The sequence below is a fragment of the Grampus griseus genome, assembly GCF_964374135.1.
Source record: "Grampus griseus genome assembly, chromosome: 4".
Classification (NCBI taxonomy): Eukaryota; Metazoa; Chordata; class Mammalia; order Artiodactyla; family Delphinidae; genus Grampus; species Grampus griseus.
In genome coordinates, this window is record NC_138997.1 from 73,445,659 (window position 1) to 73,472,673 (window position 27,015).

The 27,015-nt window shown below is 40.8% G+C and overlaps 1 protein-coding gene across 2 annotated transcripts in view; it reads left to right on the forward strand.

Annotated features, from left to right (window-relative positions):
• The window catches only part of TEC (tec protein tyrosine kinase), a gene marked incomplete at its 5' end in the record, with an annotated part of 127,797 nt that overhangs the window by 60,730 nt on the left and 40,052 nt on the right, over nt 1-27,015 (forward strand). The window contains one exon of one of the 2 annotated variants that reach the window (XM_082653573.1): nt 25,474-25,578. In XM_082653573.1, coding sequence (XP_082509699.1) covers nt 25,474-25,578 — 105 coding nt within the window. Of the gene's footprint in view, nt 1-25,473; nt 25,579-27,015 lie in introns of those variants that run through there. The other variant, XM_082653574.1, reaches the window with a different exon arrangement.

Here is a 27,015-nt window from a genome sequence, read left to right on the forward strand (position 1 = left end):
GCAAAAATAAACAAATGGGTCTTCATCAAACCAAAAAGCTTCTGTATAGCAGGACTTCCCTGGTGGTTCAATGGTTAAGAGTCCATCTTCCAGTGCAGGAGATATGGGTTCCATCCCCGGTCAGGGAACTAAGATCCCACATGCTGTGGGGCAACTAAGCCCGCGTGTCACAGCTACTGAGCCCACACGCTCTAGAACCTGCATGCTCTGGAGCCTGTGCACCACAACTAGAGAGCCCAAGTGCTGCAACTACTGAGCCAGCACGCCACAACTAGAGGAGCCCCCACACCACAATGAAGAGCCCATGCACTGCAACGAAGAGCCCACATGCCGCAACGAAAGATCCCATGTGCTGCAACTAAAACCCAGTGCAGCCAAATAAATAAATAAATATATTTTTTAAAAAGTACCTAAGTTACTTAAAAAAAAAAAACCCAAAAACCTTCTGTATAGCAAAGGAAATCATCAACATAATGAAAAGGCAACATACTAAATGGGAGAAAATATTTGCAAATCATATATCCGATAAGGAGTTAATATCTAAAATATATAAAGAACTCATACAACTCAATAGCAAAAAAGAAAAATCCGGTTAAAAAATGGGCAGAAGGTCTGAATAGACATTTTTCCAAAGAAGACATACAGATGGCCAGCTGGTACATGAAAAGGCATTCAGCATCACTAATCATCAGAGACATGCAAATCAAAACTGCAATGAGATATCATCTCACACCTGTCTGAAAGGCTATTAAAAAAGACAAGAAATAACAAGTATTGGTGAGGGTGTGGAGAAAAGGGAACCCTTGTGCATGTTGGTAGGAATGTAAATTCGTGCAGCAAGTATAGAAAACTATATGGAGGTTCCTCAAAAAATTAAAAATAGAGTTACCATATGATCCAGCAATTCCACTTATGGATATTTATCTGAAGAAAACGAAAACACTAACTCGAAAAGATGTACACCCCTCAGGGTTCATTGCAGCATTATTTACAATAGCCAAGATATAGAAGCAACCTAAATGTCCATAAATGAGTGAATGGATAAAGAGATTGTGATACACACAGAGACACACACACACACACACACACACACACACACACACACACACACACACACACACACACACACACACACACACACACACACACACACACACACACACACACACACTGGAATATTACTCAGCCATAAAAAAGAAATCTTGCTATTTGCAACAACATAGATAGACCTCAAAGGCATTGCTAAGTGAAAGTCAGAGAAAGACATATAGAGTGATTTTTAAAATATGTGGAATCAAAAAATAAAAGTAAAAAAAAACAAGTTTATAGATACGGGGAACAGATTGGTGGTTGCCGGAGATAGGGGGTGGAGGGTGGGAGAAATGGGTGCAGAGGTATTTAAATATTTAAAAAATAATAACATAAAGTGATAGGGGCAAAAAAAAAAAAGGAATTACAATAAAACTTAGGATACATAGTTTCCCTTATTTTATATAAAAAAGTAAATCCAGGGCTTCCCTGGTGGCACAGTGGTTGAGAGTCCGCCTGCCGATGCAGGGGACATGGGTTCGTGCCCTGGTCCGGGAAAATCCCACATGCTGTGGAGCGGCTAGGCCCGTGAGCCATGGCTGCTGAGCCTGCGCGTCTGGAGCCTGTGCTACACAACGGGAGAGGCCACAACAGTGAGAGGCCTGCGTACTGCAAAAAAAAAAAAAAAAGTAAATCCATTAAGGCATTTTTTGAAAGTACAAGTGAGCTACTTTCCATACATTCTGAGATAACCCATTGGTTCCTAAATTGCAATTAAATTTTTTTCGGCACTAAGGTTCATGAACATTATACAAAAGAAGCCTAAATGAAGCTGACTTAGTATGTCAGCTTGTAGCTTTCATTTCCTCTATGAGGACACTGACATACCACTAGAAATATTTTTTGATCTGTTTTTATTTAGAAGGAAGTTTAATTACGTTCTTTGCTAATAGTTTCTAGTCTATGAATTTAAATTAACTCTACAGATAACATCCTGCACTTCTACCTCTAACTTTTGATAGTCTCTAAGACTGTCAAATATAAGAATGGGGAGTCAGTAAACCCAAGGTCTAGTGTTTATTTGGTCTGTGGAAACAGGGAGTCACATAATTACTCTGAACTTCAGTGATCTTATGCGTAAAAAGGTGAGGGTGCGGTGGGAGGTGTAGCATCTGCCTTACCTATTTCATGCAGTTGTGAACATCTACTTAAAAATTGGTGTTGAAAACCATTTGTATCTTTTAAAAAATTAGCTATCATTATTATTGTGATTCTGAATTGATTGTCATTATAAGTCATCTGAAAAGTCATAAGGTATAATATATTAGGTCGTATAAATCCAGATGGCACAAAATTACATAATTAACATCTGAAAAACTGCATATAGTTTTGGTCATTCCTCAAGACAAAAAAACTGGAAACTAGCTGGAAACTATCAAGATGGATCATTAAAATGTTCAGCCGGAAGGACTTCCAGTGTAAAGGAGTAGACTAAACACGATAGAATCCTAAAGACTGATACGAGGAAAGCCAACAAGGGAAAGCAATGGGTCTTTGAAACAAACAAATAAATGAACCAACGAACAACCCTTGTGCTCATTAAGCAGTCCCCCTTCCCCCCTCCTCCCAGCCCCTGGCAACCACTAATTTGCTTCCTGTCTCCATGGATTTGCCTGTTCTGGATATTCCATATAAACAGAGTCATACACTATGTTACCTTTTTTTTGTATATTGCTTTCATTTAGCATAATGTTTTCAAGGTTCATTCATGTTGTAACGTGTATCAGTACCTCATTCCTTTAAAAATTTTTTATTTTAATACAATTTTTAAAGGTTACTTTCCATTTACAGTTATTGCAAAATATTGGCTATATTCCCTGTGTTGTACATCCTTAAGCCTATCTTACATCCAGTAGTTTGTACCTCCCACTTCCCCACCCCTGTACTGCCCCTCCCTGTCTCGTCACTGGTAACCAGTAGTTTGTTCTCTGTATCTGTGAGTCTGATTCTTTTATGTTATATCCACTAGTTTGTTGTATTTTTTAGATTCCACGTATAAGTGATACCATACAGTATTTATCTTTCTCTGTCTGACTTAATTTCAGCATCATGCCATACAAATCTAACCATGTAGCTGCAAATGGCAAAATTTCATTTTTTGTGTGTCTGAATAGTATTCCATTTTATATATAGACCACATCTTCTTTATCCATTCATCTGTTGATGGATACTTAGGTTGTTTCCATGTCTTGGCTATTGTAAATACTGCTACTATGTGCATGTATCTTTTCGAATTAGTGTTTGTGTTGGTTTTTCTTTTTCAGATATATACCCAGGCCTCGTTCCTTTTTAGAACTACATAATGTTACATTATAAGGATATACCACATTTTGTTTATTCACTTCTCTGTTGATGGCTATTTGGGTGGTTTCCACCTTCTGGCTATTTTGAATGGAGCTGCTGTGAATATCCAAGTACAAGTTTTTGTGTAGACATATGTTTTCATTTTTCTTGCTGGGTCATTGGGTAACTATGTTTAACGTTTTGAGGGACTGCTAGACTGTTTTCCAAAGGGGCTGTGACATTTTACATTCCTACCAGGAGTGATTGAGGGTTCCAGTTTCTCCACATCCTCCTTAAGACACTTGTTAAAATCTCTCTTGTTGATTGAAGTCCTCCTAGTTGGTGTGAAGTGGCATCTTATTGTGGTTTTGATTTGCATTTCCCTTATGGCTAATAATGTTGAGCATCTTTTCATGTAGCCTATTGGTTTTTTTTTTTTTTTTTTTTTTTTTTGTGGTACGCGGGCCTCTCACTGTTGTGGCCTCTCCCGTTGCAGAGCACAGGCTCTGGACGCGCAGGCTCAGTGGCCATGGCTCACAGGCCCAGCCGCTCCGCGGCATGTGGGATCTTCCCGGACCGGGGCACGAACCCACGTCCCCTGCATCGGCAGGCGGACTCTCAACCACTGCGCCACCAGGGAAGCCCAGCCTATTGCTTTTTAAAATGCATATATGCTTGCCGCCTTTGGTTAGGCAATAAAGCTTGTCTGGCAGGAACTTCATTTTTACTTGATTTTTTAATGAAGGGGACAGTGGTGTGATAGTAAATGTTTAGCAACTGGGGGTCAAGGGGGAAGCCCATATTTTTAGTGTTTGCTACTTTCCATGGTTTACGTACTCCTAGCGTGGCAGATTTCCAGCCACCAACATGACATTGAAAGTGGAGCATGGAAATGGTGTGCACAGTAGGCTCTCGTGAGCTGGCACAAGCTGACTCCAGCACATTAGTGGAGGGAGGAGTGGGTGAAGTGAAACTCATTAGGGCTGCCTGGTGTGTACAGGCTGGGCCCTGCACATCCGTAGGGGTGCCATTCACATGTTAGTCTAAAGAGAAAAGCATATAATGTTCATTGAGTGTCTACCACATACTTAATCTTCACAACAGTCTTCTGAGGCAGGTTTTACTATCTTATTTTCAGAGAAATCCAAGGCTTAGGGAACTTTATTAACTACCTCAGTGATTCACAGCTAATAAGTATCATCATTGGGGTTTAAGTCAGGTCTTTCTTACTTCAAAGTTCATTTCAGTTTACCAACAGTTTTGGAGAAATGGAGGGATCTCTAAGGCCACCCCCCAGGTTTGATTAATTGCTGGGGGGACTCATTGGACTCAGCATATTATTGTAGTCATGACTCATTTATTACAGCAAAAGGATACAAAGTAAAATCAGCAAAGGGAAAAGGCACATGAGGTGAAATCCTGAGGAAACCAGGCATGAGCTTGCAAGAGTCCTTTCTCAGCAGAGTCACCTTGAATGTGCTTAAACCTCCAACAGTGAGTTGACAACACATGTGAAATAGTGCCTACCAGGAAGCTCATTAGAGACTCATTAGGGGACCGGTTGGTTAAGTAGGCACCATTTGCCTAGCATGAACCAAAATTCCGGACTCCAGAAGGAAAAGCAGGTGTTCAGCATAAATCAAATTGTCTGTACAAACAGTGTAGGCCCAGTGAGCAATTCTTATCAGTGCTGGGAGTGATGGGACCTTCCCAAAGTCAGAGTTCCTAGATGCCAGCCCAGGCCAACTGCAGAACCGGCAAGTAGGCCTTTCTAAGAGTAGCAGTCTCGAGCCTGCTGTGTTAACTCTTTACTGTATGCTAACCAAATGCAAAAATAGGAAAGAAAGTTGAGAAAGGGCAGAGACCCCGTCTGCTTATCAGTACATCCCCCTTCCCTTCCCAGTGCCTGCATCAAAGTTGATGTGAGCTGGGTTTCTAATAATGATGCGCTGAGTTGTGCAAATCCTCAATGATACTCAGCCCCTGTGTGTGTGTGTGTGTGTGTGTGTGTGTGTGTGTGTGTGTGTGTGTGTGTGTGTACCATCTGTAAGGCCTCTGTGCTGGAAGGGCTCTCTGGGTTCAGCCAGAACCTCCAAATCATGATTCATTATAACTGCTTAGCCCAGACATCTCTGTGTAGCTTCACAACCCCAACTCTGACTTCTCAGTGACTGTTCTCTCTTGAAAGGCCTTCATTTGAAGTACTGAGGTCTGCTACTTGTATCTCCAGTGGAAATATTGGTTCTTTTGTTCCAGTGCTCCAGACACCTTGCCTCCAACTCACTTTTACTTCTGTGAACTTTGACTAAAAGTGGAACAGTTTCCTCCATCTGACTTCCTCTGTGTCATGGTTACATGTTGGGGTCACACCTTTTGTTCTTATGTGCACAGACTGACTGAATTGTCTACATTATGTCCAGTTGTTATAAGCACATTCCCAGGGGCTCTGCTCTAGAAGAACAGTACTGGAAGAGAGCAGACCAGGCTGACTAAAACCCGGTTCCTTTCATTCTGAGTCACCAGACAGACCAGTCAAAGAAAGAAAACAACTTACCTTTCTTTGGCCATTTCCCTCAGCTCTCAAGTGAAGTAGTTATTATCCTGCTTATGGCTTTACATCATTATGTTTCCACTAATTAATGTTATGGCTGGAAATATTCTTTTCTGGAGTTAAGGAAAGCAAGCTTTCTAACTAAAACAAGAAGCACTGATTCTGATGTTAGATGGCCAGTGTTCCCGTCCCGGGCTCTGTCACTCAGTAGCTCATATGAAGCTGGACAAGTGAACTTAACTGCTCTGTGCCGCAGTTTCCTCATCTGTGAAATGGGCACAATAATAGTTACTACCTCACAGGGTTGTTGTGGGAATCAGTTGAGAGAACGCCTCTAAAACATGCACTAAATGAGTTTAAAACACGATCTGCCATATAGTGATCCTTGAAGTGAAGTTAGTAACCTTGCTGTTAGTGTTAACCCTCGGTATAGAGAAATCCTTCTTTTTGACTTCTCTTGTTGCTCTGAGTCCATAAGATTCCTGACCCTCAACCCCACACTCCTTTAAAACTTTTAACTGACAGCAGAAAATTTAGGATAATTGAAAGGAGTTCCAGTGTAGTGGATGAAGCCTGCCTACCTTCAAACAAGCCATGGTGGGCTGGAGCCAGGCAGCCTGGGGTCCACCTATGACTCTGGCTGTGAGAGGAGGAACACCTACCGGGCTCTTGATTCTCGGGGTGTTGGGGGAAGGGGATGATTCCGCCTCTCCCATCTGCCCAGAATGTAGCCCCTCCAAAGTCCCTCTCCAGTCTCGGAGCTCGCTCCCACCACACCAGACTCTCAGAACATTCTGCTTCTCCTGTTCCTTGCTCCTCTCTCCTTATCCTCCGCCTGGCCCGTCTTTGTCTGTTAGACCCTGCTTCCATGTTCATACAATGCCATATGGAAGTGATCTCCCTGCCTCTTTGATGGCCCCTAGCCCTTCTGGTTCATATAGTGAGTAATGGCGTTTATCTCCTGGGGTGAACTCCACGGTCTTCCTGCTTCCTTTCTGGCTACTGGTTCTTGTCTCCTTCAAGAATCAGCGTTCCTCAAGGTTCTGTTCTCAGGCTGCTTTTCTCACTCTGCACTTGCCTTAGGAGACATCATCCATTCCAGTGGCTTTGGGTTGGCATCTATGTGCGAATGACGTCTCCACTATGTTTCCCAGCCTGATGTCTATTCTGAGGCCTCAGAGTTTCCATAGGCATCTCAAATTCAGAATGTCTGAAAAGAAACTCAGGATGTCCCTACCATCTCTACCTCAATAACTGTACCGTGGTCTACCCAGCTGCTTGTGCCAGATACCTGGAAGTCAGTCTGACCTTACCCCTCTCCTTTACCCTCTCTCATGTCTGGACTCTCAACAGATTTTGCTGATTCTATCTTCTAAATATAATCTCAGTCCTGCCGCTTTTTCCCATGTCTACCACCACCATGATCCAAACCACCCCTGCCTCTTCTTGGATGAATATAGTAGCCTCTGTACCAGTTAGGATGGAGTTAGGCTATACATCACACAAACCCCCTAAATAATAGTACAATAGCTTAAATAAAATAGCATTTTTTTTTCTCTGTCAAGGTGGAAAAAAGACAAAGACTGGAGGCAGGCTGTCCTAAACTGGTATGGTAGATGCAACCCAGGGATCTTGGAGCCTGTCTTTCCCTTCTATCATCCTAGTTTATATCTTTTATTTTGGCCCAAGACTTTTGCTGGTGCTGCAGCCATCTTCTCTGAATTGCAGGTTGGAAGAAGGAAGAAAGAAAAGCAAGAGGGTACTCCTCCCACCTGAGTCGATTTTCCTTAACAGCCTTCCCTTACGTTCCATACAGACTTCTGCCTGTATCTCATTGACTAGAACTTGGCCACATGGCCGTACTTCGCTGCAAAGGGAGCCAAGAAATAGTCTTTTATTCTGAATATTAATATACACAACTAAAAGTTAGGGTTCTGTTACTGCTGAGAAGTGGATATTGTGGCTAGACAACTAGGGATCTCTGTCACATCCTAATAGGTTCCTTTTTCTACTCTTGTCCTCTCCAGTCTGTGGTCCATAATGGCCACAGTGATATTTTAAAAACACAAATACAATCATGTTCTTCTCCTGCTTAAAACCCTTCAGAAACTTCTCATTATCCCTAATTTAAACCTCACAAGTCCTCAGCAGGCCTTTGGTCCAGTAGCCTGCCCATCTGCCTGCATTCATCTGCAATTCCTTCTCTTCCTCACTTGTAACCTTCCAGCTCACCAGTCTTTGTGTTCCTTAGAGGCTCCTTTCCACATTAGAGCATGTACTTTAGCTGTGTCCTCTGTCCAGAATCCATGCATCCCCTCCCTTGACTGACTAGCTTCTTCAGGTTTCAGCTTGAATATCACTTGCTCAGTGCAGCCTCTCTGATCTTCCAGGTTAGATTCGTTTTCCATGTATAATATCATCTTGTGCTTTTTACTTTTTACCACGTATCTCTGTTCAATAAATTATTAGTACAATTGTTTTTTCAGTCTCTGACTCTTAACTAATCACAAGGCAGGTGAAAGCATTGCTTAGCCCAGTACTTGACCTGGGGTAGATAATAAATGATTGTTGAATGATTGAATGGGATTTAGGTTCAAGGATGGGTATGGCGAATTTATTCTGTATCATGTTAAAGAGATATAAATGAAAGACATAAAGAGAAGTGTCTTGCTACGTAGTCAGAGATACTGAATCAGGCCCAAGTGAGAAGTTGGGACTAGAGAAGTGAATTTGAAATCATCAGATCTAATCCATTTAATTCTCTTTATCCCAGAAGGAGTTAGCTTCCCAAGGGGATGTGCAGCAGGCTTTAAAGCCAGACAGATTTGCTCTGAATCCTGGATCTGTCATTTACCAGCTGTGACATTGGTCAGTTGATAAAACTCTCTGAGTCTCAGTTTCTTTATCTGTAAATGGAGAAAATACCTACCCTGCAAGGCCATTTGTAAGCAAACAGAATATTTCAAACTATTCTGTCTGTTTGGGCCAAAAAAAAATTTAAGAAGGAAGATATTTCTACTTTAAAAACAGAGGCAATGGAAAGCATTATCCTTTTTATCATTTCCTGGTTCCTGAATGCACATCCTTTTTTTTTTTTTTTTGCATGTTAAGTTTTATTAAGGTTCAAATACAAAACATTCCGAAAAGAGAAAAACCATTATACCTAAATTCTATATTCAACTACCAGTTAAACAAGAAAAACATGTTATTCTATTATTCTGTTTCTTTTACAACCAGTATAAAGTCAGAAGAATCAAGACAGATTCTTCTTCCAACAGGAGCAGAATTAAGTCTGCTGGGTCAACGAACTATTTGCCAAACAGCTGTCTGGTCATTAAGCGTTCTTCAATTTAGTATTCATGTTTACTATGATTAATCTCTATGTTCTACACTGTCTTCAAGGTGACCTAAATAAAATCTCAAGAGCCAAAAGGTCCATGGAAGCATAAACGCAAGTATTTAGATTACAGAATGATTGAGGAAGACAGCAATGTAAGTGCAGTGGTTTTTACAATTTAGTCAGTACTCTGATGATCTGCTGACTGCACATCCTTTTGCACAGTGAAAATCAAGATTGCCTTCTGGGCTTAGGGGCAGAGGGCTTTGGGACTTTTTTGTAAGCTTTTTTTTTTTCAATTTACCAAATACTTCCAGAGTGCTTACCATATGTCATGGTCTTATGTGCTTTGCAAGTATTAACTTTAATCCTCTGAACTTTATAAGGTAGATGCAGTTATCATTCCCATTTTACAAAGGAGGAAACTGAAGGACAGGGAGGTTGAGTACCTTACCCAAGGTTGTAGAGCCAGAACGTGGCAGAGCCAGGAATCCAGCTGAGACTGTCTGATTCATACTTATATTAGTCTTTATAGTCAACAGAAAAAGAATTAGCCCTCAAGAAAGCCTAAGAAACTGGTAGAAGTATTCCTTTGTAATACTACTATTATACTTTGAAGGAAGAGAAATTTTTGGCCAAAGGTGTTCTCTGCTGCTGTGTGTAAAGGCTGTGCGTTACCAGAGATCAACTGTTTCTAACGTAAAAAGGAAGTGCGTATATAGTCACTTGCTGATTCATTATTGGTTTCATACTGTAAGACAGCTAAAATAGCCTCAAAAGGCAAAAATAGCACAGTCACATGAAGCATCAACCGTCCTTTTTAAAAACAGAATTATCAGACCTATGAAGTAAAGGTTAATCTGTTTTTCTGGATGAAAAGAGTGGCTGTTGGTGGATCCTGGTCATTTCTAGTATATCCTCCTGTAGTTTTAGGGAATTGATATTTGTCATGACCCAGGGAAGAATCTCATTCATGCCATTTTATTTTCTAAGATACAATCAAATTTGACATCAGTTCTCAGAAGATCTTTCCTAGGGTCTAGAAGGTAGGTGTGAGGGTCTTTCCTTTAACAGAACTAGTGACTTTTCCTTTATTTTCCCTAAGGACTAATATTTTTTTCAAATAATATTAATAGCTAATTTTATCAGGCATTTACCATTTGTCAGCTTTGTTTTGAGAGCTTAACATGAATTGACTCTTTAATTCTTACAACAAACTTATGAGGTTGTGGTGCTATTAGTCACCCCATGGTATAGCGAAAGGAACTAAAGCACAGAGAGGTTAAGTAGCTTGTCTGACGAGACACAGCAAGTAAGTGACAGAGCTGAGATTCAAACTCAGGCATTCTGGCTCCAGTCTTTGCTCTTAAGCAGTAAGCTCTTGTTAGAGTCCTGAAGAGGTATAAGATATGTAAAACAAAGTAAAAATGGTTTGTCCTTTCATTTTTGTTTTTCAAAAGCTACCCAGGTTTCTTCCTCCAAAGAAGAATAGCACACCAAGTAACAGAGCCAGGCTTAGTTTTGTGTTTTTAACCGCCTGGGTCCTTGCATGCCAAAATATAATCATTCCAGGCCATGGTTCCTCATTGCCTTGAAGATTAAGTGCAACCCCTTAGCCCTATATACAGAGCCCTTCATAATCTGGTCCCTTCTCACCCTCCCAGCCTCCTGTCCTGCCTCTTCCACTTTTCCTCCTCAGTACATCTGAACATACAGGTACACTGACATCCCTAGATCTGCCGTGCTCTTTTGTAACCACACACCTTTGCTTATGATGTTCTAGCTGTTGGTGATACTTTTTCTCCTTTCTTTGCTTGGAAAACTCTTGCTCATGATTCAAGGCTCAGTCAGCTCAAAGAGACACCTTCTCCGTGCAGCCTTCTCTGACCATTCTTCTGGAAGAATTAACCTCTTCTTCCTTTGCGTCCCACTGCATTTCATTCGGGAAAGAACTTTTCACACTGCCTTATGAATAATCATCTCTTCCCAATCAGTTGGAAATTCCTGGGAACAGGAGCAGATACTACGTAAATGTTGACTGTGAGAGCTGGAAGGGTAAGGAGGTGTAGGGGAGATAATAGAAAGGTCTGAGGATATGTGGGTTAATTCCAGACTTTGTTTAATATCCTGTGTATGGAATGTAAGACTTGATTTGGGGACATAAACTATTCATTGTGACCTACTTCCTTTCATAACTAGGAATGAAAAGTTTACAAATTACAAAGTGCACAATTGTGATATCCATGAAACATGCAACAATGAAATAACTATCAATTTGGCAATTGAAATAGTGTGTGATTTAAAAGAATTGAGCTTACTCTAGATTAACTGTCTGATGCTTTAATTTGGTTAAGTTAAATCTAATTATAATTCCAACATTTTCCTGGGTTGTCCACACCCAATATTGATTGAGTTCTGGCTGTGCTGGGTGCTGGTGGTGAGCACACCAGGTGGGTGCTGTTCCCCTACCCATCTATTATGGACATCAGGTACCCAACAAGAGTTTCACAAATGATAACTGCATTTATGATATGCAGAAGTCAGAAAAAGTACAGGCTGCTTTTATTTCAGAGTGTGAGGTATGTGAGTAGGACCAAAATGTTCTAAGGGTACAAATCTATTAAATGGAACCATCTGAAATTACTAATATTTGATCATTTTTGACAACAAAAATAGCAGTTTCTTCTGGTTTGACCTAATATTACCTTAGTGAATTGATGAGAAAAGCCACCTTTCTTTCTGAATCCACTTAAAAGCCTGTGCTTGGTAATATGGTGGTTTCAGATATACTCACTGGAGTTGCTACAGTAACTCCTACAAGTTCCTTGAAAGCCTTGCGAGGCTGGTTGCCGTCTAGGTGGTGTGATGTGGTCCCTCAGAGAAAATCAACCAGATAATGCCCCATCACAGGTGCTGGTGGGCTCACAGTGAGTATAGCCTGGCTGCTAGGCTGTGAGGATCTTGTATTTGGCATTGGGGAGCATCTCTTGGAATGGCCATGTATTCTGCAACGTGGATTAATTTTTACTAGATTATTTGAGGGTTAATTGTATTAGCAATAGCAAACTAAGAGGGATGAATAGTTTAATTATGGCCCCCAGCTGTGATAGTCAATGAAGTGTAGAGCAGTGCAGCCTAGAGTTCTGTATCTTCTTCATTTGCCCTTGATCAATTGGTTTAACCTCAGTGCCCCATTTACCTAATTGTAAAATGCAGATGCTCAATAACTCATTACTTGATCAGGATCAGTAGATCTATAATTAAAATTGGAGCACTTAGAGATTGATGGATGCAGGGAGCTGTATAAACATGACTTCTGAGAGCACTGTGTGAACATCAGGGATTGTGTTGATTCTTCTTCTGAATCCAGTGTAACACCGTACCACAAGGATAGCTAAAGCTTTAGTAGTCGTAGTTAAGCAATTTGCCCATCTGTACTTTCTACCTGTTTATAATGGACCCTTTCTATATTCTCACAAAAAATTTTTGTAAGTAGATCCAACTACTGCTTTGATCAGGATTTTTTAAAATGTGATGGGAAGAAGTATTTTTTAGACTTTTCAAACATACTCAAGAGTAGACAGAATAGTGCAGTGACCCCCATGTATCCAGCACTCAGCCAAATAACCCCCAGTCATCCTCCCTCCCCCCACTTCCATAATCCTTCCCACTCTCATTATCATACAGAAATCATACCATTTCTTCTACAGATGCTTCAGTATCCACCTCCAAAAGACAGAGTCTCCATCTTAACCTTTATACTATCATTACACCTCAAAACATATCAACAGAACTTCCTTGATGTCATAAAGCATACCCAGTTAGTGGAAGAAATTGTTTTAAAAATAATTTTATCTGTAGAATGTTTGCAATTAAGAGGTCGTTTTACCAAAGTTTTCCATAAATTAATTGTAACACAAAGTGAATATCCCTATAGAAACCATAGTAAAAGCAGTGATTGGCACCTGTTAGGCCTCCAGAAACCTGTGGAACTAGGCAATTTTGTATATTTCTCTTTGGATATCTTACTGTGGGGAGAATTGATGGGCAGTTCATCTTTCCTTATGAGAGACCTCAATCCAAGATACACATCTTCTCTTTGTTGCTGCTGTTCTCCTGGTGATTCCTTCTCCCCATGCCCACCTGCTCACCCTCCTCCCATTCACCCCCAGCCCCTAGGCCCCAGTAGAAGCAAAAGGAGGGAACTTTTCCTAGGACGACCAATTATCTTTATAGGAAAAAAAGGAGGGATGTCGCTTTCTCAGGGGCAGCAAGCAGTCTAGGGAAGCTACTGTTATAGCCCGTTGAATATTTTAAAGGTATTTAGAAAACAAACTCCAGGGTGATCCCTTTAACACTGGAGAAAACTAGAGAAATATTGTATATGGTCCAGTGGAAGCTTATTTAAAGACCAAGCTAATGCTCTGGTCTTGCAGGACCCTAGCAGAGCTCGGTTCAGTGTTAAAGAAATCACATCTCCAGTTCATACTTGTCTGGAAACACCTTTGTGGTCCACTCACATCAGACAAGCAGACAGATTTTTCTTAGTGGCGGAACTGGTCCGGTGTGGACAGTGTGGAGGTCAATTTCCCAAGAGGCTGTGAGCCTCCCAGCCTTTTCCCTGTCCAGAAACTCAGTCCTGCGTATATATCACGGGTCAGCCTCCTAGTGTGAGGCTGTGTGGGGCAATTGCCACAGGGGTTTCCCACTCATGGGGCTGTGATTTCTCTGGATTCATCAATCCCTTTGGTCATGATGGGGATACTGGGAGTGGGGATGAGAATCGTACCCCTACTCGTGCTGCAGCTGTGGGTTCATACCACATGCAAAAGCCACAGAGTTTGCCTCGTGTGTTGGCATTACTAATTGCCTCTGCCACCTACCACCCATCCTGGAAATGGAATTTTCTATTTTGCCCTGTTTGCTGTCTGTAATTCTCACCCACCAGAAACTCACAAAGCTTCTGTCTCCCAAGTTCCTCTTGATAAGAGATCACTTTCGTGTGATTCTAGTTATTTCCACTTTCATAAAGATATAAAATGTCATTAAAAAAAACCCCTGAACACACGAAGTGTCTACTGGAGAGCCTCAGAATGCATGCGTGTGCGCACACACACACACACACACACACACACACACACAGGCACACAGGCACACAGAAGCAAAGTTCTACTAGTCACTGTTAACCGTAGAAACTTGAGAACTGAAACCTAGGTTAAAGGACCTTCCTTCTCTCTTTTTTCTCTGTTTCTTCTCTTTTCCTACTTAAACAAACAGACAAACAAAAAAGGCAGAGATTTGCAGAGACATATCCAGGGATTACCATCTCTGTGGTTGAGGAGGGGTCCCTTGATAGAGTTGTGTCTCAGGATTGTAACGTGACAGTTACTCTGTTAATTGGTATTCACACATGCAGCAGTGTGCTTTGATTGAACAGAGGGGCAGAGGAAGGGTCTCTTAGGTCCTGGTGATTTGTGGCATGCCTATGCCCCCCTGGGATGGCATATGTCTGAGAGAGCAGGGGCAGAAATAAAGCTAGCCGAAATTATTCTCTGAAACAGCATAGTCACAGAAAAGTGGTGGCTGTGACTGGATATTGTGAAATCAGACCTAAGGAAGGCCTCCTGTCCACTTAGCTGAATCGCCTCCTGTTCGTTTATGTCCTCATTCATTCATGCACTTATGCAAAAAGTTGTTGGGCACGTGCCAGGTGCTGAAGAGGAGGTGGGTGTGTCTTCATTGACCTTCCAGTTGATGACCTTTACCACGCCTGCCTCGAAGAAGCAGATGATGAGAAAGGAAGAAAGAGGAGTGTAGAACCGGGCACCAGCTTTGGGGGAAGGTATTAAATTAATTTTATTTTTTAACCAGAAATTCATTTAGTACTAGATGAATCAGGTGAATGGATAAGTTGTTTCTAAATCAGAATAAATACTAAGGCAGAGCCTTTATTTAATTGAGAGCTGATTGATTGCCTACTTCTGGCCCATTATGAAGTTATGTTGCTTAATTTTTATACCTATTTTTTTCTTTTGTCATTGCGGTTTTCCTTTTTTAAGTCTATGATTTGTAACACTAAATTATTAGCAAAGAATTTCTTAGTTTCCAAATGTTCCCAGATGTCAAGGTCCCTGATGGCCGCAGCCATATTTTTTTCAGCTCTATTGAGGTTATAATCAATATATAGTTAACTGCATGTATTTAAATTATATTATTTGAGGAGGTTTTTTTTATGGTTGTTTAGATTTCCTACCTAGAATTCTCCTTTATATCTCTCAGTGAGGTTTTCTATTTTTCTTCATATATGTTCTACTCATTTCTTATAAAGTTTATTCCCAGGTATTTAACAAATTTTATCAAAATTGTAGAATTTTTGTCCTTTTATAGGACATAAGAAAAAGTAACTTTTCCCTTAACCATTCCTGTTTCTTACTGAAATAAGAAAAATATCCATCAAATTTCTACTGTTTATACTGTAATAGGAATTGCACCAGAGACAGATCATGTAAGGAGACTTATAAGATTTTCAGCAGTTTAGAGTATCGAATTATTCCTCCTGCTGGAACAATGACTATTGTGCCCAGCACTAGAAATTTTTGGCGTATACACACACACACACACACACACACACACACACACACACACACACACACACACATATTTATAGTTTGAATATAATTACAAAATTTTTTTTATCCCAAAGTAGAAAATAATTTACAGTAAATATTTTCTGGGGGGAAAAAACCAGATACAAATCTGCCTATGACACTTATGTGACTTTTATTATTTTATATTACTGAACTACTATCATTTTCACGGTATAGCTACCTGTGCCTAAACATGTATATAAGCATCAATATGACTAATATAACATTTGAAACTCACTAACTTCATTGTGTAGTTTGTAACACAAGCAGCAAAGGAAATGCTATTTTTAGTATTTAAGGAGTTTTGATATATGTATACACTTGTGAATCTATCACTACAATAAAATAATGAACATATCCATTACCCCCAAAATTTCCCCATGCTTTTTGTAATTCATACCTCCTCTTTCATTCCCACTATCCCTAGGTAATCATTGATCTGATTTTTGACACTATAGATTAGTTTGCATGTATGAGAATTTTAGAATAAACTCATATAGCATGTACTCTTTTTTTTTTTGCGGTACGTGGGCCTCTCACTGTTGTAGCCTCTCCCGTTGCGGAGCACAGGCTCCGGACGCGCAGGCTCAGCGGCCGTGGCTCACGGGCCCAGCCGCTCCGCGGCATGTGGGATCTTCCCGGACCAGGGCACAAACCCGTGTCCCCTGTATCGGCAGGTGGACTCTCAACCACTGTGCCACCAGGGGAGCCCTAGCATGTACTCTTTTTAAAAAGCTAACTTCTTTCACCTAGCATATTATTTTGAAATACATTCATCTTTTGTATCAATATTGCATTTCTTTTTATTACTGTGAAGTATTTCATTGTTTGTCCAGTCACCTGTTGATGGACATTTGGGTTGTTTCCAGTTTTCAATTAATACAAATAAAGCTTCTGTGAATATTCTTGTACAAGTCTTTGTGTGGTCAGATGCCTTCATTTCTCTCGGGTAAATACAGTGGCCATATTTTATAATCTCCATGTCTCTTGTGCTTAGCACATTTTCTAGCAATTATTAGATGCTCAGAAAATATTGTCCTAAGTAGTTGCTGGACTTTTCCTGCATTTCTGTGGTAATCAATAGATAGGGCCTAATTACTTTAAAAAATAGCTTCTTTCTCTCTCTTTTTTTTAACACCTTTATTGGAGTATAATTGCTTTACAATGGTGTGTTACTTTCTGCTTTATAACAAAGTGAGTCAGCTATACATATACATATATCCCCATATCTCCTCCCTCTTGTGTCTCCCTCCCACCCTCCCTATCCCACCCCTCTAGGTGGTCACGGAGCACTGAACTGATCTCCCTGTGCTATGCGGCTGCTTCCCACTAGCTATCTATTTTACATTTGTTAGTATATGTAAGTCCATACCGCTCTCTCACTTTGTCCCAGCTTACCCTTCCCCCTCCCTGTGTCCTCAAGTCCATTCTCTACGTCTGCATCTTTATTCCTGTCCTGCCCCTAGGTTCTTCATAAACATTTTTTTCTTTAGATTCCATATATATATATATGTGTATATATATATATATATATATATATATGTTAGCATATGGTATTTGTTTTTCTCTTTCTGACTTACTTCACTCTGTATGACAGACTCTAGGTCCATCCACCTCACTACAAATAACTAAATTTCGTTTCTTTTTATGGCTGAGTAATATTCCATTGTATATATGTGCCACATCTTCTTTATCCATTCATCTGTTGATGGACACTTAGGTTGCTTCCATGTCCTGGCTATTGTAAATAGAGCTGCAATGAACATTGTGGTACATGACTCTTAAAAAATAACTTCTTAAAATATTGTTTTATTTCAAGAGAAAGAGCGCTTCTGCTATGATCCTAGTTCCCTAGTTTGCTCTGCAATATTTTATGCATTATAGCTTAATTGTCTACTCCTAGATTTTTTGAGTTCTTGGAGTGTTTGTTGAATTCCTCTGAGGAGAGAGTAGAGAAGCATTGCTATGTTACCTAAAGACACAATGTAAAAGCCAGTAAAGTATTTAAAATATCTAAATCCTCTGATATATTTGTGGGAAAAAAGGGTTTAAGTGCTGAAAAATTTTAGAAATCTTTTATCTAAAGGCAAAAAAATTATACTAATAACATATTAGTGATTGCGATGGGCTAGATATTGTGTCGAGTGCTTTATGAGTGTATCACAATTAATCCTCACAATAATCTAGGAGATAAGTTATTTTAATAACCCCATTTTACAAATGAGGAAATAGAGACTAAATGAGGTCAATTAATTTGCATTGGGCCACAAAGCTGGCATTTAAATGCAGGTCTGCCTGATAATGAAGGTGTGCTCTCAACCATTATGACACATTGACTCTGCTGTGTTAAAATATTAAACAATACTCAAAATATTTTGGCATGTTTAGTAAGTTAAAAAAAAGTCCATGTAGGTAAGTAAAGAGAGCCTTGAGTCTAGCAATAAAGTCAATTGTTGTACGTATTATTCACATAAATATTTCTAAAAGTTAATTGACTTGACAAGTTTCTTTCCTAATAACTTCTGACTTTGTATTTAAAGTCACTTTTGGGACTTCCCTGGTGGCGCAGTGGTTCAGAATCCACCTGCCAATGCAGGGGACACGGGTTCGAGCCCTGGTCCGGGAAGATCCCACATGCCACGGAGCAGCTAAGCCCATGTGCCACAACTACTGAGCCTGCGCTCTAGAGCCTGCGAGCGACAACTGCTGAGCCCATGTGCCACAACTACTGAAGCCCACGTGCCTAGAGCCTGTGCTCCACAACAATAAAAGCCACTGCAATGAGAAGGCCACACACCACAGTGAAGAGTAGCCCCCACTCGCCGCAACTAGAGAAAGCCCGCACGCAGCAACGAAGACCCAACGTGGCCAAAAATAAATAAATAAATAAATCTGTGACTCTATTTAAAAAAAAAAAGAACTAAGCTAGGTAAATCAGTTTTAGACTTATTTGAAAATACTTACATTAGTAAGTTTTGCTTTCAACTATAATAAAACATACCTGGTATTAGTTTTTAAAAGTTCCCTTGGGTCGCAGAAGGGAGTTGGCATGAGGGTTGCCAGAAGTATAGAAGAATCATAAGAGTAAGTGATCACTCAGGGGGGAATAAAAACTCTAACTTTGAATACAGTGAAAAACTATCTCCAGAAACCTTATAATTACCTATATCAGCACAATCTTATATGAAGATTATTGTGTGATTTTGAAAATGAAATTTTTTGCCTTCAGATTCCTTATAATTTATCCTGTTTTTATTCTGGATGTTATCTTAGAAACCATAATCTTCATAATTAAGCCATGCTTATGTATGTAACTACTGGCTTCTTAATGTTAAAGTACCCTTTTTATGTGTTTGTTTAGTGTAAAATCACTTTATAAAATGTAAAGCCACTATGTCAGTTATTATTATGAGCTGATTAAAAGGGAGGAAAACAATACTAGGATGCCACGTTTTTGGTTTTGCTTTCTTCTGCTTTTCACTAGAATTTCGTACTTAGCAAAGAGGGGATGTTTCATCATAGAATCACCAAGTTGGAAATGCCTTTATTTTATTTATTCTACTTCTCCTGATACCAGAAAGATCTACATCAAAATTATTCCCAGTATCCTGAAAAAAAAAAAAAAGTCATATCCATCTTGAGGTTTTCTTTCTTTCTCATGATTAATGTGTCCTGCTGCCCTTGAGGCCCATTCTTTTAACTCTTTCTTTTAACTGTGTTCTGAGTAGAAAGGGAAAAGAACCTTCGTGTATAAAATAGACCTTTGGCTCATTGGAGATTTTTGGTAGAATACATCATTTTCTTTCTTTTTTCAAGGGTTGACTAGAACTCTTTTAAGTCTGTATCATGGTTCTTTGGTACCTCTGTGCCTCGCTGATGGTAGAAGAAAGGAAGCCAGAATCAATCTTTAATCAATGCGGCTGAGTGAAGAAATGATCATGATGGAATACAGTGAATGGCAGTAGTAAGCTTTGGTGCTGTCCGTCTGCTGAGGACTGCAAGATCTAGGAATTCTATTTTATATTTTATTGTATATAACATATCTTTTGTCTGTATTCTCTGGATGGTCCCTTGTCACTAAACATAGCCATATTTGTGTTTGTATTTATGGTCTGTTTTTTTTTTTTTTTTTTTTTTGCGATACGCGGGCCTCTCACTGCTGTGGCCTCTCCTGTTGCGGGGCACAGGCTCTGGACGCGCAGGCTCAGCGGCCATGGCTCACGGGCCCAGCCGCCCCGCGGCATGTGGAATCTTCCCAGACCGGGGCACGAACCTGCGTCCCCTGCATCAGTAGGCGGACTCTCAACCACTGCGCCACCAGGGAAGCCCTATGGTCTGTTTCAATTGTTGTGTCCTATGGAGAAAGAACAGAGGCTGACTAAACAATTTAGTGGGACCAAATGGAGGCCTAATGATAGGCTGACAGCGTGTGTGCAAACAGATGTGCGTACTTCGATAGTTGGAAGTAAGAGAGGGGAGGAAGAGGCCGTCACATGGCACACAGTATTGCAAGCCTGAGGACGCCAGACGAACTGGTTTGGGGAGAGGGATTCAATTCCAGCAAACACCCCAGCCGTCACATTCAATCAAGTAAGCTGTTAGTTTAAATCTTATTTATTGTCCAGTTTGTTTGCACTTAACTTGTGAACTCTTAACATTCTTATAGTTGTTAAGAGTTATAAGCATGAGAAATTTCCACTGAGTTTATGTTTGTACTTAGTTAAGTGGTATCAAGTTACTAAAGTGTACGTGGCACTTAAGAATTCAGGGTTGGAATTAAGAGTTCAGGTCCTGGTTTGTTGTATGACTTTCAGCCAGTTAATTATACCCTTTAAGTCTTGATTTCTTCATCTGTAAAATGGGGTTACAAGAGTTCCCATAATTATGTGAAGATTCATTGAGTTACCATGTGAGAGGTGCATATAATGCCTGGCTCAGAGTGAATGCTCTGTAGTTGTTAGGTTTTGACATAAAATAATTTTCTTTTTCTAAAATAAGAGTCCAGAAATATTCAGGCTTGAGAGACCGGGAGTCAGGTAAAAGCTTTTGCGATTTTGAGAGATCTGGGTTCAGTTCTGGCTCAGCCTCTTAGCCAGTCTTGTTACCTCTCAGACGCTCAGTTTCCTAACAATTTCCCAGGGTTGTTGTGAAGACTAATTAATAGTAAATGCTGCCATTTAGGGAGTGACTTCCCTGTGCCAGACACTGTACTGAGCACCTACGTACCTTATCTTTATTCCTGCTTATAGCTTAATGAAGTGAGGAGTATTATCCTATTCCTGAAGACAGAGGAACTGAGAGAAGGCAGAGCGTGGCTGGGCTCAGGATCTGCCTGCCTCCAAAGCCCATGCGCCTGACCTGAGGTCCCTTTGCAATGCACAGGTGATTCATCCAGTAGATTCCTTCTGTGGCAGGCAGCTGGGAATAGCCACATTAGGAACAAAAGTTGTGATATAAGGGAAAGGGAGGGATCCTTGTAATACTGGAGGGAAACTCTTACTGCGTGTAATGGGTCTCAGGATGCCTTGGGAGAGGGGTGTAGAAAGGAGGACCTGAGTCTGGGTGTTCTGTAGATACACCTGGGGTCAGCCCTGGATATTTGTATACAATTATAAAAAATTAGTTTAATTTAGGATTGTTATTGATATTTTAAAACGTATTTTAATTCTGGAAATTAAAGGAAAACTGTGTATCTTGTAAGACTTGCCCAGGGGCAGGATCTCTTTCACCTAAATCCCAGTTCTGCCGTTCAGTTGATGTGTGGTTTTAAGCAAGTCATATTTCATCTCTTTGTCTAGTTTCCCCATTTAAGCTGGTTTACAAATGGGTGAAATGGCCATTACTTACCTCTTCCTAATTTGGTCTCAAATAACCATTTTGGTGTCCTTTCCTACACTTCCCCTGAACCACCCTGAACTTCAGCCATAATGCATTTCTTCCTGTTCCCTAAATCAGTGCTTTGTTGTTTTTGCTGCCTGAATTCTCTTCTCCACTTTCTCTAAAGAAAAACTCCTACTTATCCTTTCAAAACCAAAATATCAGTTTTCCTCCCAAAAGCTTCCCCAGCTTTTCCTGGCCCAATCACTGTCTCACTCCGTAGTATACCATGAGCGCATGACTTCGTCTTTATTGGATGATGAATCACTCCCCTCTTCCCCTTCCACCTACCATATGGTTGTGAATTCCTCTTGAGGAAACCCTCAGCCCCCTTGCATAACGTTGAAGCTGCAGCACACAGTGCTGTGCTTCGTGTCTGATCAGTGTTTGCTGGCAGGATAGGTAAAATAATGAATGGCCAACTTAAGCGTGAACCTTTATCTGCAAACTTCATAGCAAAGTATTTGGATTAATAAGCCAAAATATTAGCATAATACAATATATGATATATCATGGAACATGTATTTAGGGGGCATATGCCAGCCCAGCATACCAGTCATCTCAAATTTTCCTGTGTGGATTGACTGACATCTGACAGCTGCTTTTAGTCACAGGGGCAAGTGGTGAGTGGAGACAGGCATCTCAGAAGCCGACCACAGTCTGCTGCTCAAGAAAGAGAGCCGGTAGGTGATAAATGACCCCAGAGCAGTGTCTGGAAAAACTCCATGATGTCAACAGGGATTTTCTCCAGAGTTGGGGGATTCAGGGTCATTTGATTTTCTTTGTGCTGTTAGTATTTTCTAAGGTTTCTACGGTGAACCCGTGTGACTTATTAATAGGAGGATGGCGCTCTGGAAGTTTCTTTTGCACACTAACTGGCATAGGCCCAGGAGCAGGGTAGGTGGCCCTGTCTGACCAGACCCTTTGGTACTGTGCAGCAGGTTCTTTACAAGCTGGTCCCTGCTCACCTTTCCATCCTGCCATGTACCCTGTCCTTCAGCCACACTGACCTTTTTTTTCCACTTATTTATTTTATGTGGCAAACACTCATAGATATGATACTACAGGTCACTCTTCTAAGCACTTTGCAAATACTAACTCATTTAACTCTCATAACTATCTAATAGTATCCATGAAGTGGATACTATTATTATTTCTATTTTATAGATGAGGCAACCTAGGTCATTCTGGAATTTGTGTTTCATCCCACGTGCTGTGCTGTTCATTCCCTCCCTATGATATTATCGGAATTTCTTTTCTGAAATTATCGTGTAAGTCTTGGTTCCTCTATGTTCTCTTAGCATCTTTTTAATATTCAGTACTTACTACGTTGGATGATAAAGTTGCTGTGTATGTCTCTCCCACAGGTAAACTTGGGCAAGTGACTTAATTTTTGTTTCTTCCGTCTGTCAGATGTGTCTAATAACACTTATCTCACAGAGGATCTGAGGATTAAATGGCTCCATATTTGGACCGTATGCTCAGGAAATGAGCTTTTCCTATAGGGACTTGATATATTCCTTGACACAGTTGCTGGCACAGAACAGGTGTTGTCCTGTGGGAAACTGAGTGGAAGGGGCAGAAGGAAAGCCTGGGTGACCCAAAGTCAAGGCCACTGCAGGAGAAGAGAGCGGAGCACCCCCAAATGCCTCGTTAACAGCTTGAGCGGAAGACAGCTGAGCGAAGGCTCTTGGGTTTGGTCATAGGTGGTGTTTTTGAGAACAGCTTTAGCAGGTGTGACGAGAGGGGAGGCAGATCGCAAGTGGTTAAGGAGGAGTGGGTGGGAAGGAAATGAAGACTGGTGGTGTAATAATCTCTCTTTCAGCAAGGGAAGAACAGAGTTAGGGCAGTAGCAGGGCCAGAAGAAGGTTCTTGGTATGGATGGCAGAGGCCTGAAGGTGTCTATAAGCAGGAGAAGTAAAATCTCAGGCCATGCTCAGAATCCAGGTTGCCCCCTCAGGGACTTGGCTCCATTAATTTTGTCACCTGTTTGCAGCTGGGACATCCAAGGTCTGGGGAGCTTTAGGACCCCAGCTTTCAGTTGGGATCCTTGGGTAATGTGTTTAACCTGTCTGAGCTGCAGTTTCATCATCTGTAAAATGAGAATTTTGTGAGCATGAAAGGAAATGATATCTGTTAAGTGCTACTACAGCGTCCTTAGCTGTTGTGTCCTTTTAACCTTCTCATAGAGGCAGGATGACAGAGAAGAAAAAAGGGTAAATCTTAGGGTGCTTTAGACCTGCAGAAGGAAGAAGTTGGGGGTGTGCTCCTGGGACAGCTGTTCTCTTCTCCATGAAGTAGGGGAATGGGAAGGGTTTGTAGCTCTGATCAGACTGGTGGGCTCCACAGAGGCCACCAGGTTCTCTCCACTAGAGATACACAGAAGACCTGAGGACAGCAGCGAAGGCCTGGCTAAGCACAAAGAGGACAGTTAGGATTGTTTCGTGACCTTCTGCAGCCAGGCACGCATGAGTCGAAAAAGGTGTGCGTAGAACTGGGGGCTGACGGAAATGCCGGGGTACGGGGATTCGTGTGCTGGGGGGTGGGTGGCAGGGGGAGAGAGGGAGGGTGGGAGGATGCACTGGTGAAATGACAGCCAGACGTCACATGGGAGCTGATGGCCTGGGAGGGTTGGCAGGTCTGAAGGTACCATGGTCACAGTGAGGATGCAGCGCTGGTTACTGGGAGCAGGATAGGGACCCCAAAGATTGTGGCCAGAGGGGAGTTTCAGAGTATTAGATGAAGCAATTTTGAATGACTAGGGCCAGGGGAGGGCTGGGTCACCCAAAATAATCCAATGTTCTTCATCTTCATTTCTCTACTTTTCTTCTGTTCTTTGTCATATGACTATCTACACCCCCTCCTAAAATAACCTTAGTCTTTATACAGCTTTTTGTGTGGGATGTATCAGTTAATATAATTCAGTAAACATTTTTTATTTCTTCATTGTATTTGTAATAATTTTTCACGGATACGGTATATCAAGTTATCTTTGCACATACTACTTTGTATCTTCCGGATTTTTCCCTGGGATAAATTCTCAGATGTGAGATTACTGTGCTCAAGACTGAATGATTCGGAGGAGGGAGTCTTGGTATGTCATTAGTTACTTGCTGTAGGGAGATTTGCATTGAGCAGGGAGGAAGGGCAATAGGGAAGGAAAAAAAAAAAGAAAAAGAAAAAGAAAATTCAAATATAGACTCTGAATGGAGGCTTTGTGTGAGCGCCCTGTGTCCATCTCACATCCTCCTGAGTTCTGTGTGCTGGAGTGGAAGATGTAACTGGTGGAGTTTGCATTTGTGATTGAGTGTTTGGTTTGGTCTCTGATGCTTTCATTTTCGGGGGAGAGGGGGTGGCTGTCATCAAGAAGTTGAAGAAGTTGCAGTGTGTGTCTGAGAGGAAGGCACAATCAAAGGGACTCTCTTTCTAAACAGATCTAGAGCTTTTGGAGGAGGGCAAGGACAGCAATTTCATCTTTGGAAATTAAAGAACTTAATTATTTTGATTACAATCCTCAGTGTTAGTATTTTGAATAATTTTAACAATATAGGGAGACATGATTTAGATAATTATTAAGGAAATCGTAATATTTTGAATCAGTGATTTTTTTAAAACAAATATTATTATTAATAACATTTTTTCCTTAACTTATGATTGGAATGGTTCTCCTTTTTTTTTTCTTTTAACAGAAAAAGTACAGAAAGGGATTTATTGATGTGTCAAAAATCAGATGTGTGGAAATAGTGAAGAATGATGATGGTGTCATTCCCTGTCAAAATAAATATCCATTTCAGGTGAGCTGGCATATTTTTGTGACAGTGAAATTCTGGGCTTTTAGTCATGCTTACTATTTGACGTTAGTGTTTCCTGTCATTGCTTTGTTGATTGATTTCTTTCAGCTTTGTTGAAGTATAATTGACACATAAGAATTATATATATTTAAGGTGTATGATTTGATGTTTTGGTATATGTAAACATTGTGAAATGATTGCTACAATCAAGCCAACTGACATATCCATCACTTCACATAGTTGCCATTTTCTTTTCTTCCCTTCTTTTTTTGTTTTCTTTTTTTGGTGGTGAGAATACTTAGCTACCTTCTTAGCAAATTTCATATATGCAGTGTAGTTAACTGTAGTCCCCATGCTGTACTTTAGATCTCGAGAACTCATTCATCTTGCATAACTGAAACTTTGTACCCTTTGACCAACATCTCCCCATTGCCCCCCTTCACCTGCCCCTGGCAACCACTTTTTTGCTCTCTGTTTCTAAGAGTTTGTTTAAAATTCTACATCTGAGGTCATGTAATATTTCTCTTTCTGGTTTATTTTGCTTAGCATAATGTCCTCCAGGTTTACCATGTTGTTGCAAGTGGATGGATTTTCTTTTTTAGAGCTGAATAATATTCCACTGTGTGTGTGTGCGTGTGTGTGTGTATGTGCGTGTATATCAATTGTCTTTATTTATTCATCTGTCCGCGGACATCTCCTCATGTTTACCAACCTGAGGCTCTCAGAACCCGCTCCCTTTTGGGTTTTCATAGAGGCTTCATTACATGGGCATGATTGTTCACATCATCGGCCATTGATGATTGAACTCAATCTCCAGCTCCTCTCCCCTCCTCAGAGGTGGGGGGTAGTGGGACTGAAAGTTCCAACCCTCTAATCATGGGGTTGGCTTCACTGGCAACCAGCTCCCATCCCTAGGGGCTCTCCAGTAGTCACTTTATTAGTATAACAAAAGACACCCGTATCATTCTCAGCACAGGAAATTCCAAGAGTTTTCTAGGAGCTCTGTGCTGGGAACCAGGGGAGAGACCAAATATATATTTCTTATTGTGAATCACGGTATCACAGGTATGAAAGTCATGGGCCAAATGAGGCAACTACAGCCCCACGTCCCTCTTAGAGCTTTATCTTTACTTCTTTATCACATCTCATTTTCTGTCTTGTAGCAAGGTATTTGATTTATTTTTGTATCTCATGTAGTCCCAGCAAAGTGCTAGTTGGATGAGTTAATCACTGAGCAGAATATAGCAGTATTTGTTCTATGGTGTTCCCATTGCTGTTTGACCGCACTTATTTGATTAAAGTGAATGAGAAGGGATTGTCAACAAAAAATTAATCAGTCGATCTAAGAAAGAAATGGAAAATTCTATTCAAGCCAAATTTGAGGATTATAACCTGGGGAGAGAATCTCAGAAAGCTCTGAGAACTATTCTGCCCATTAGA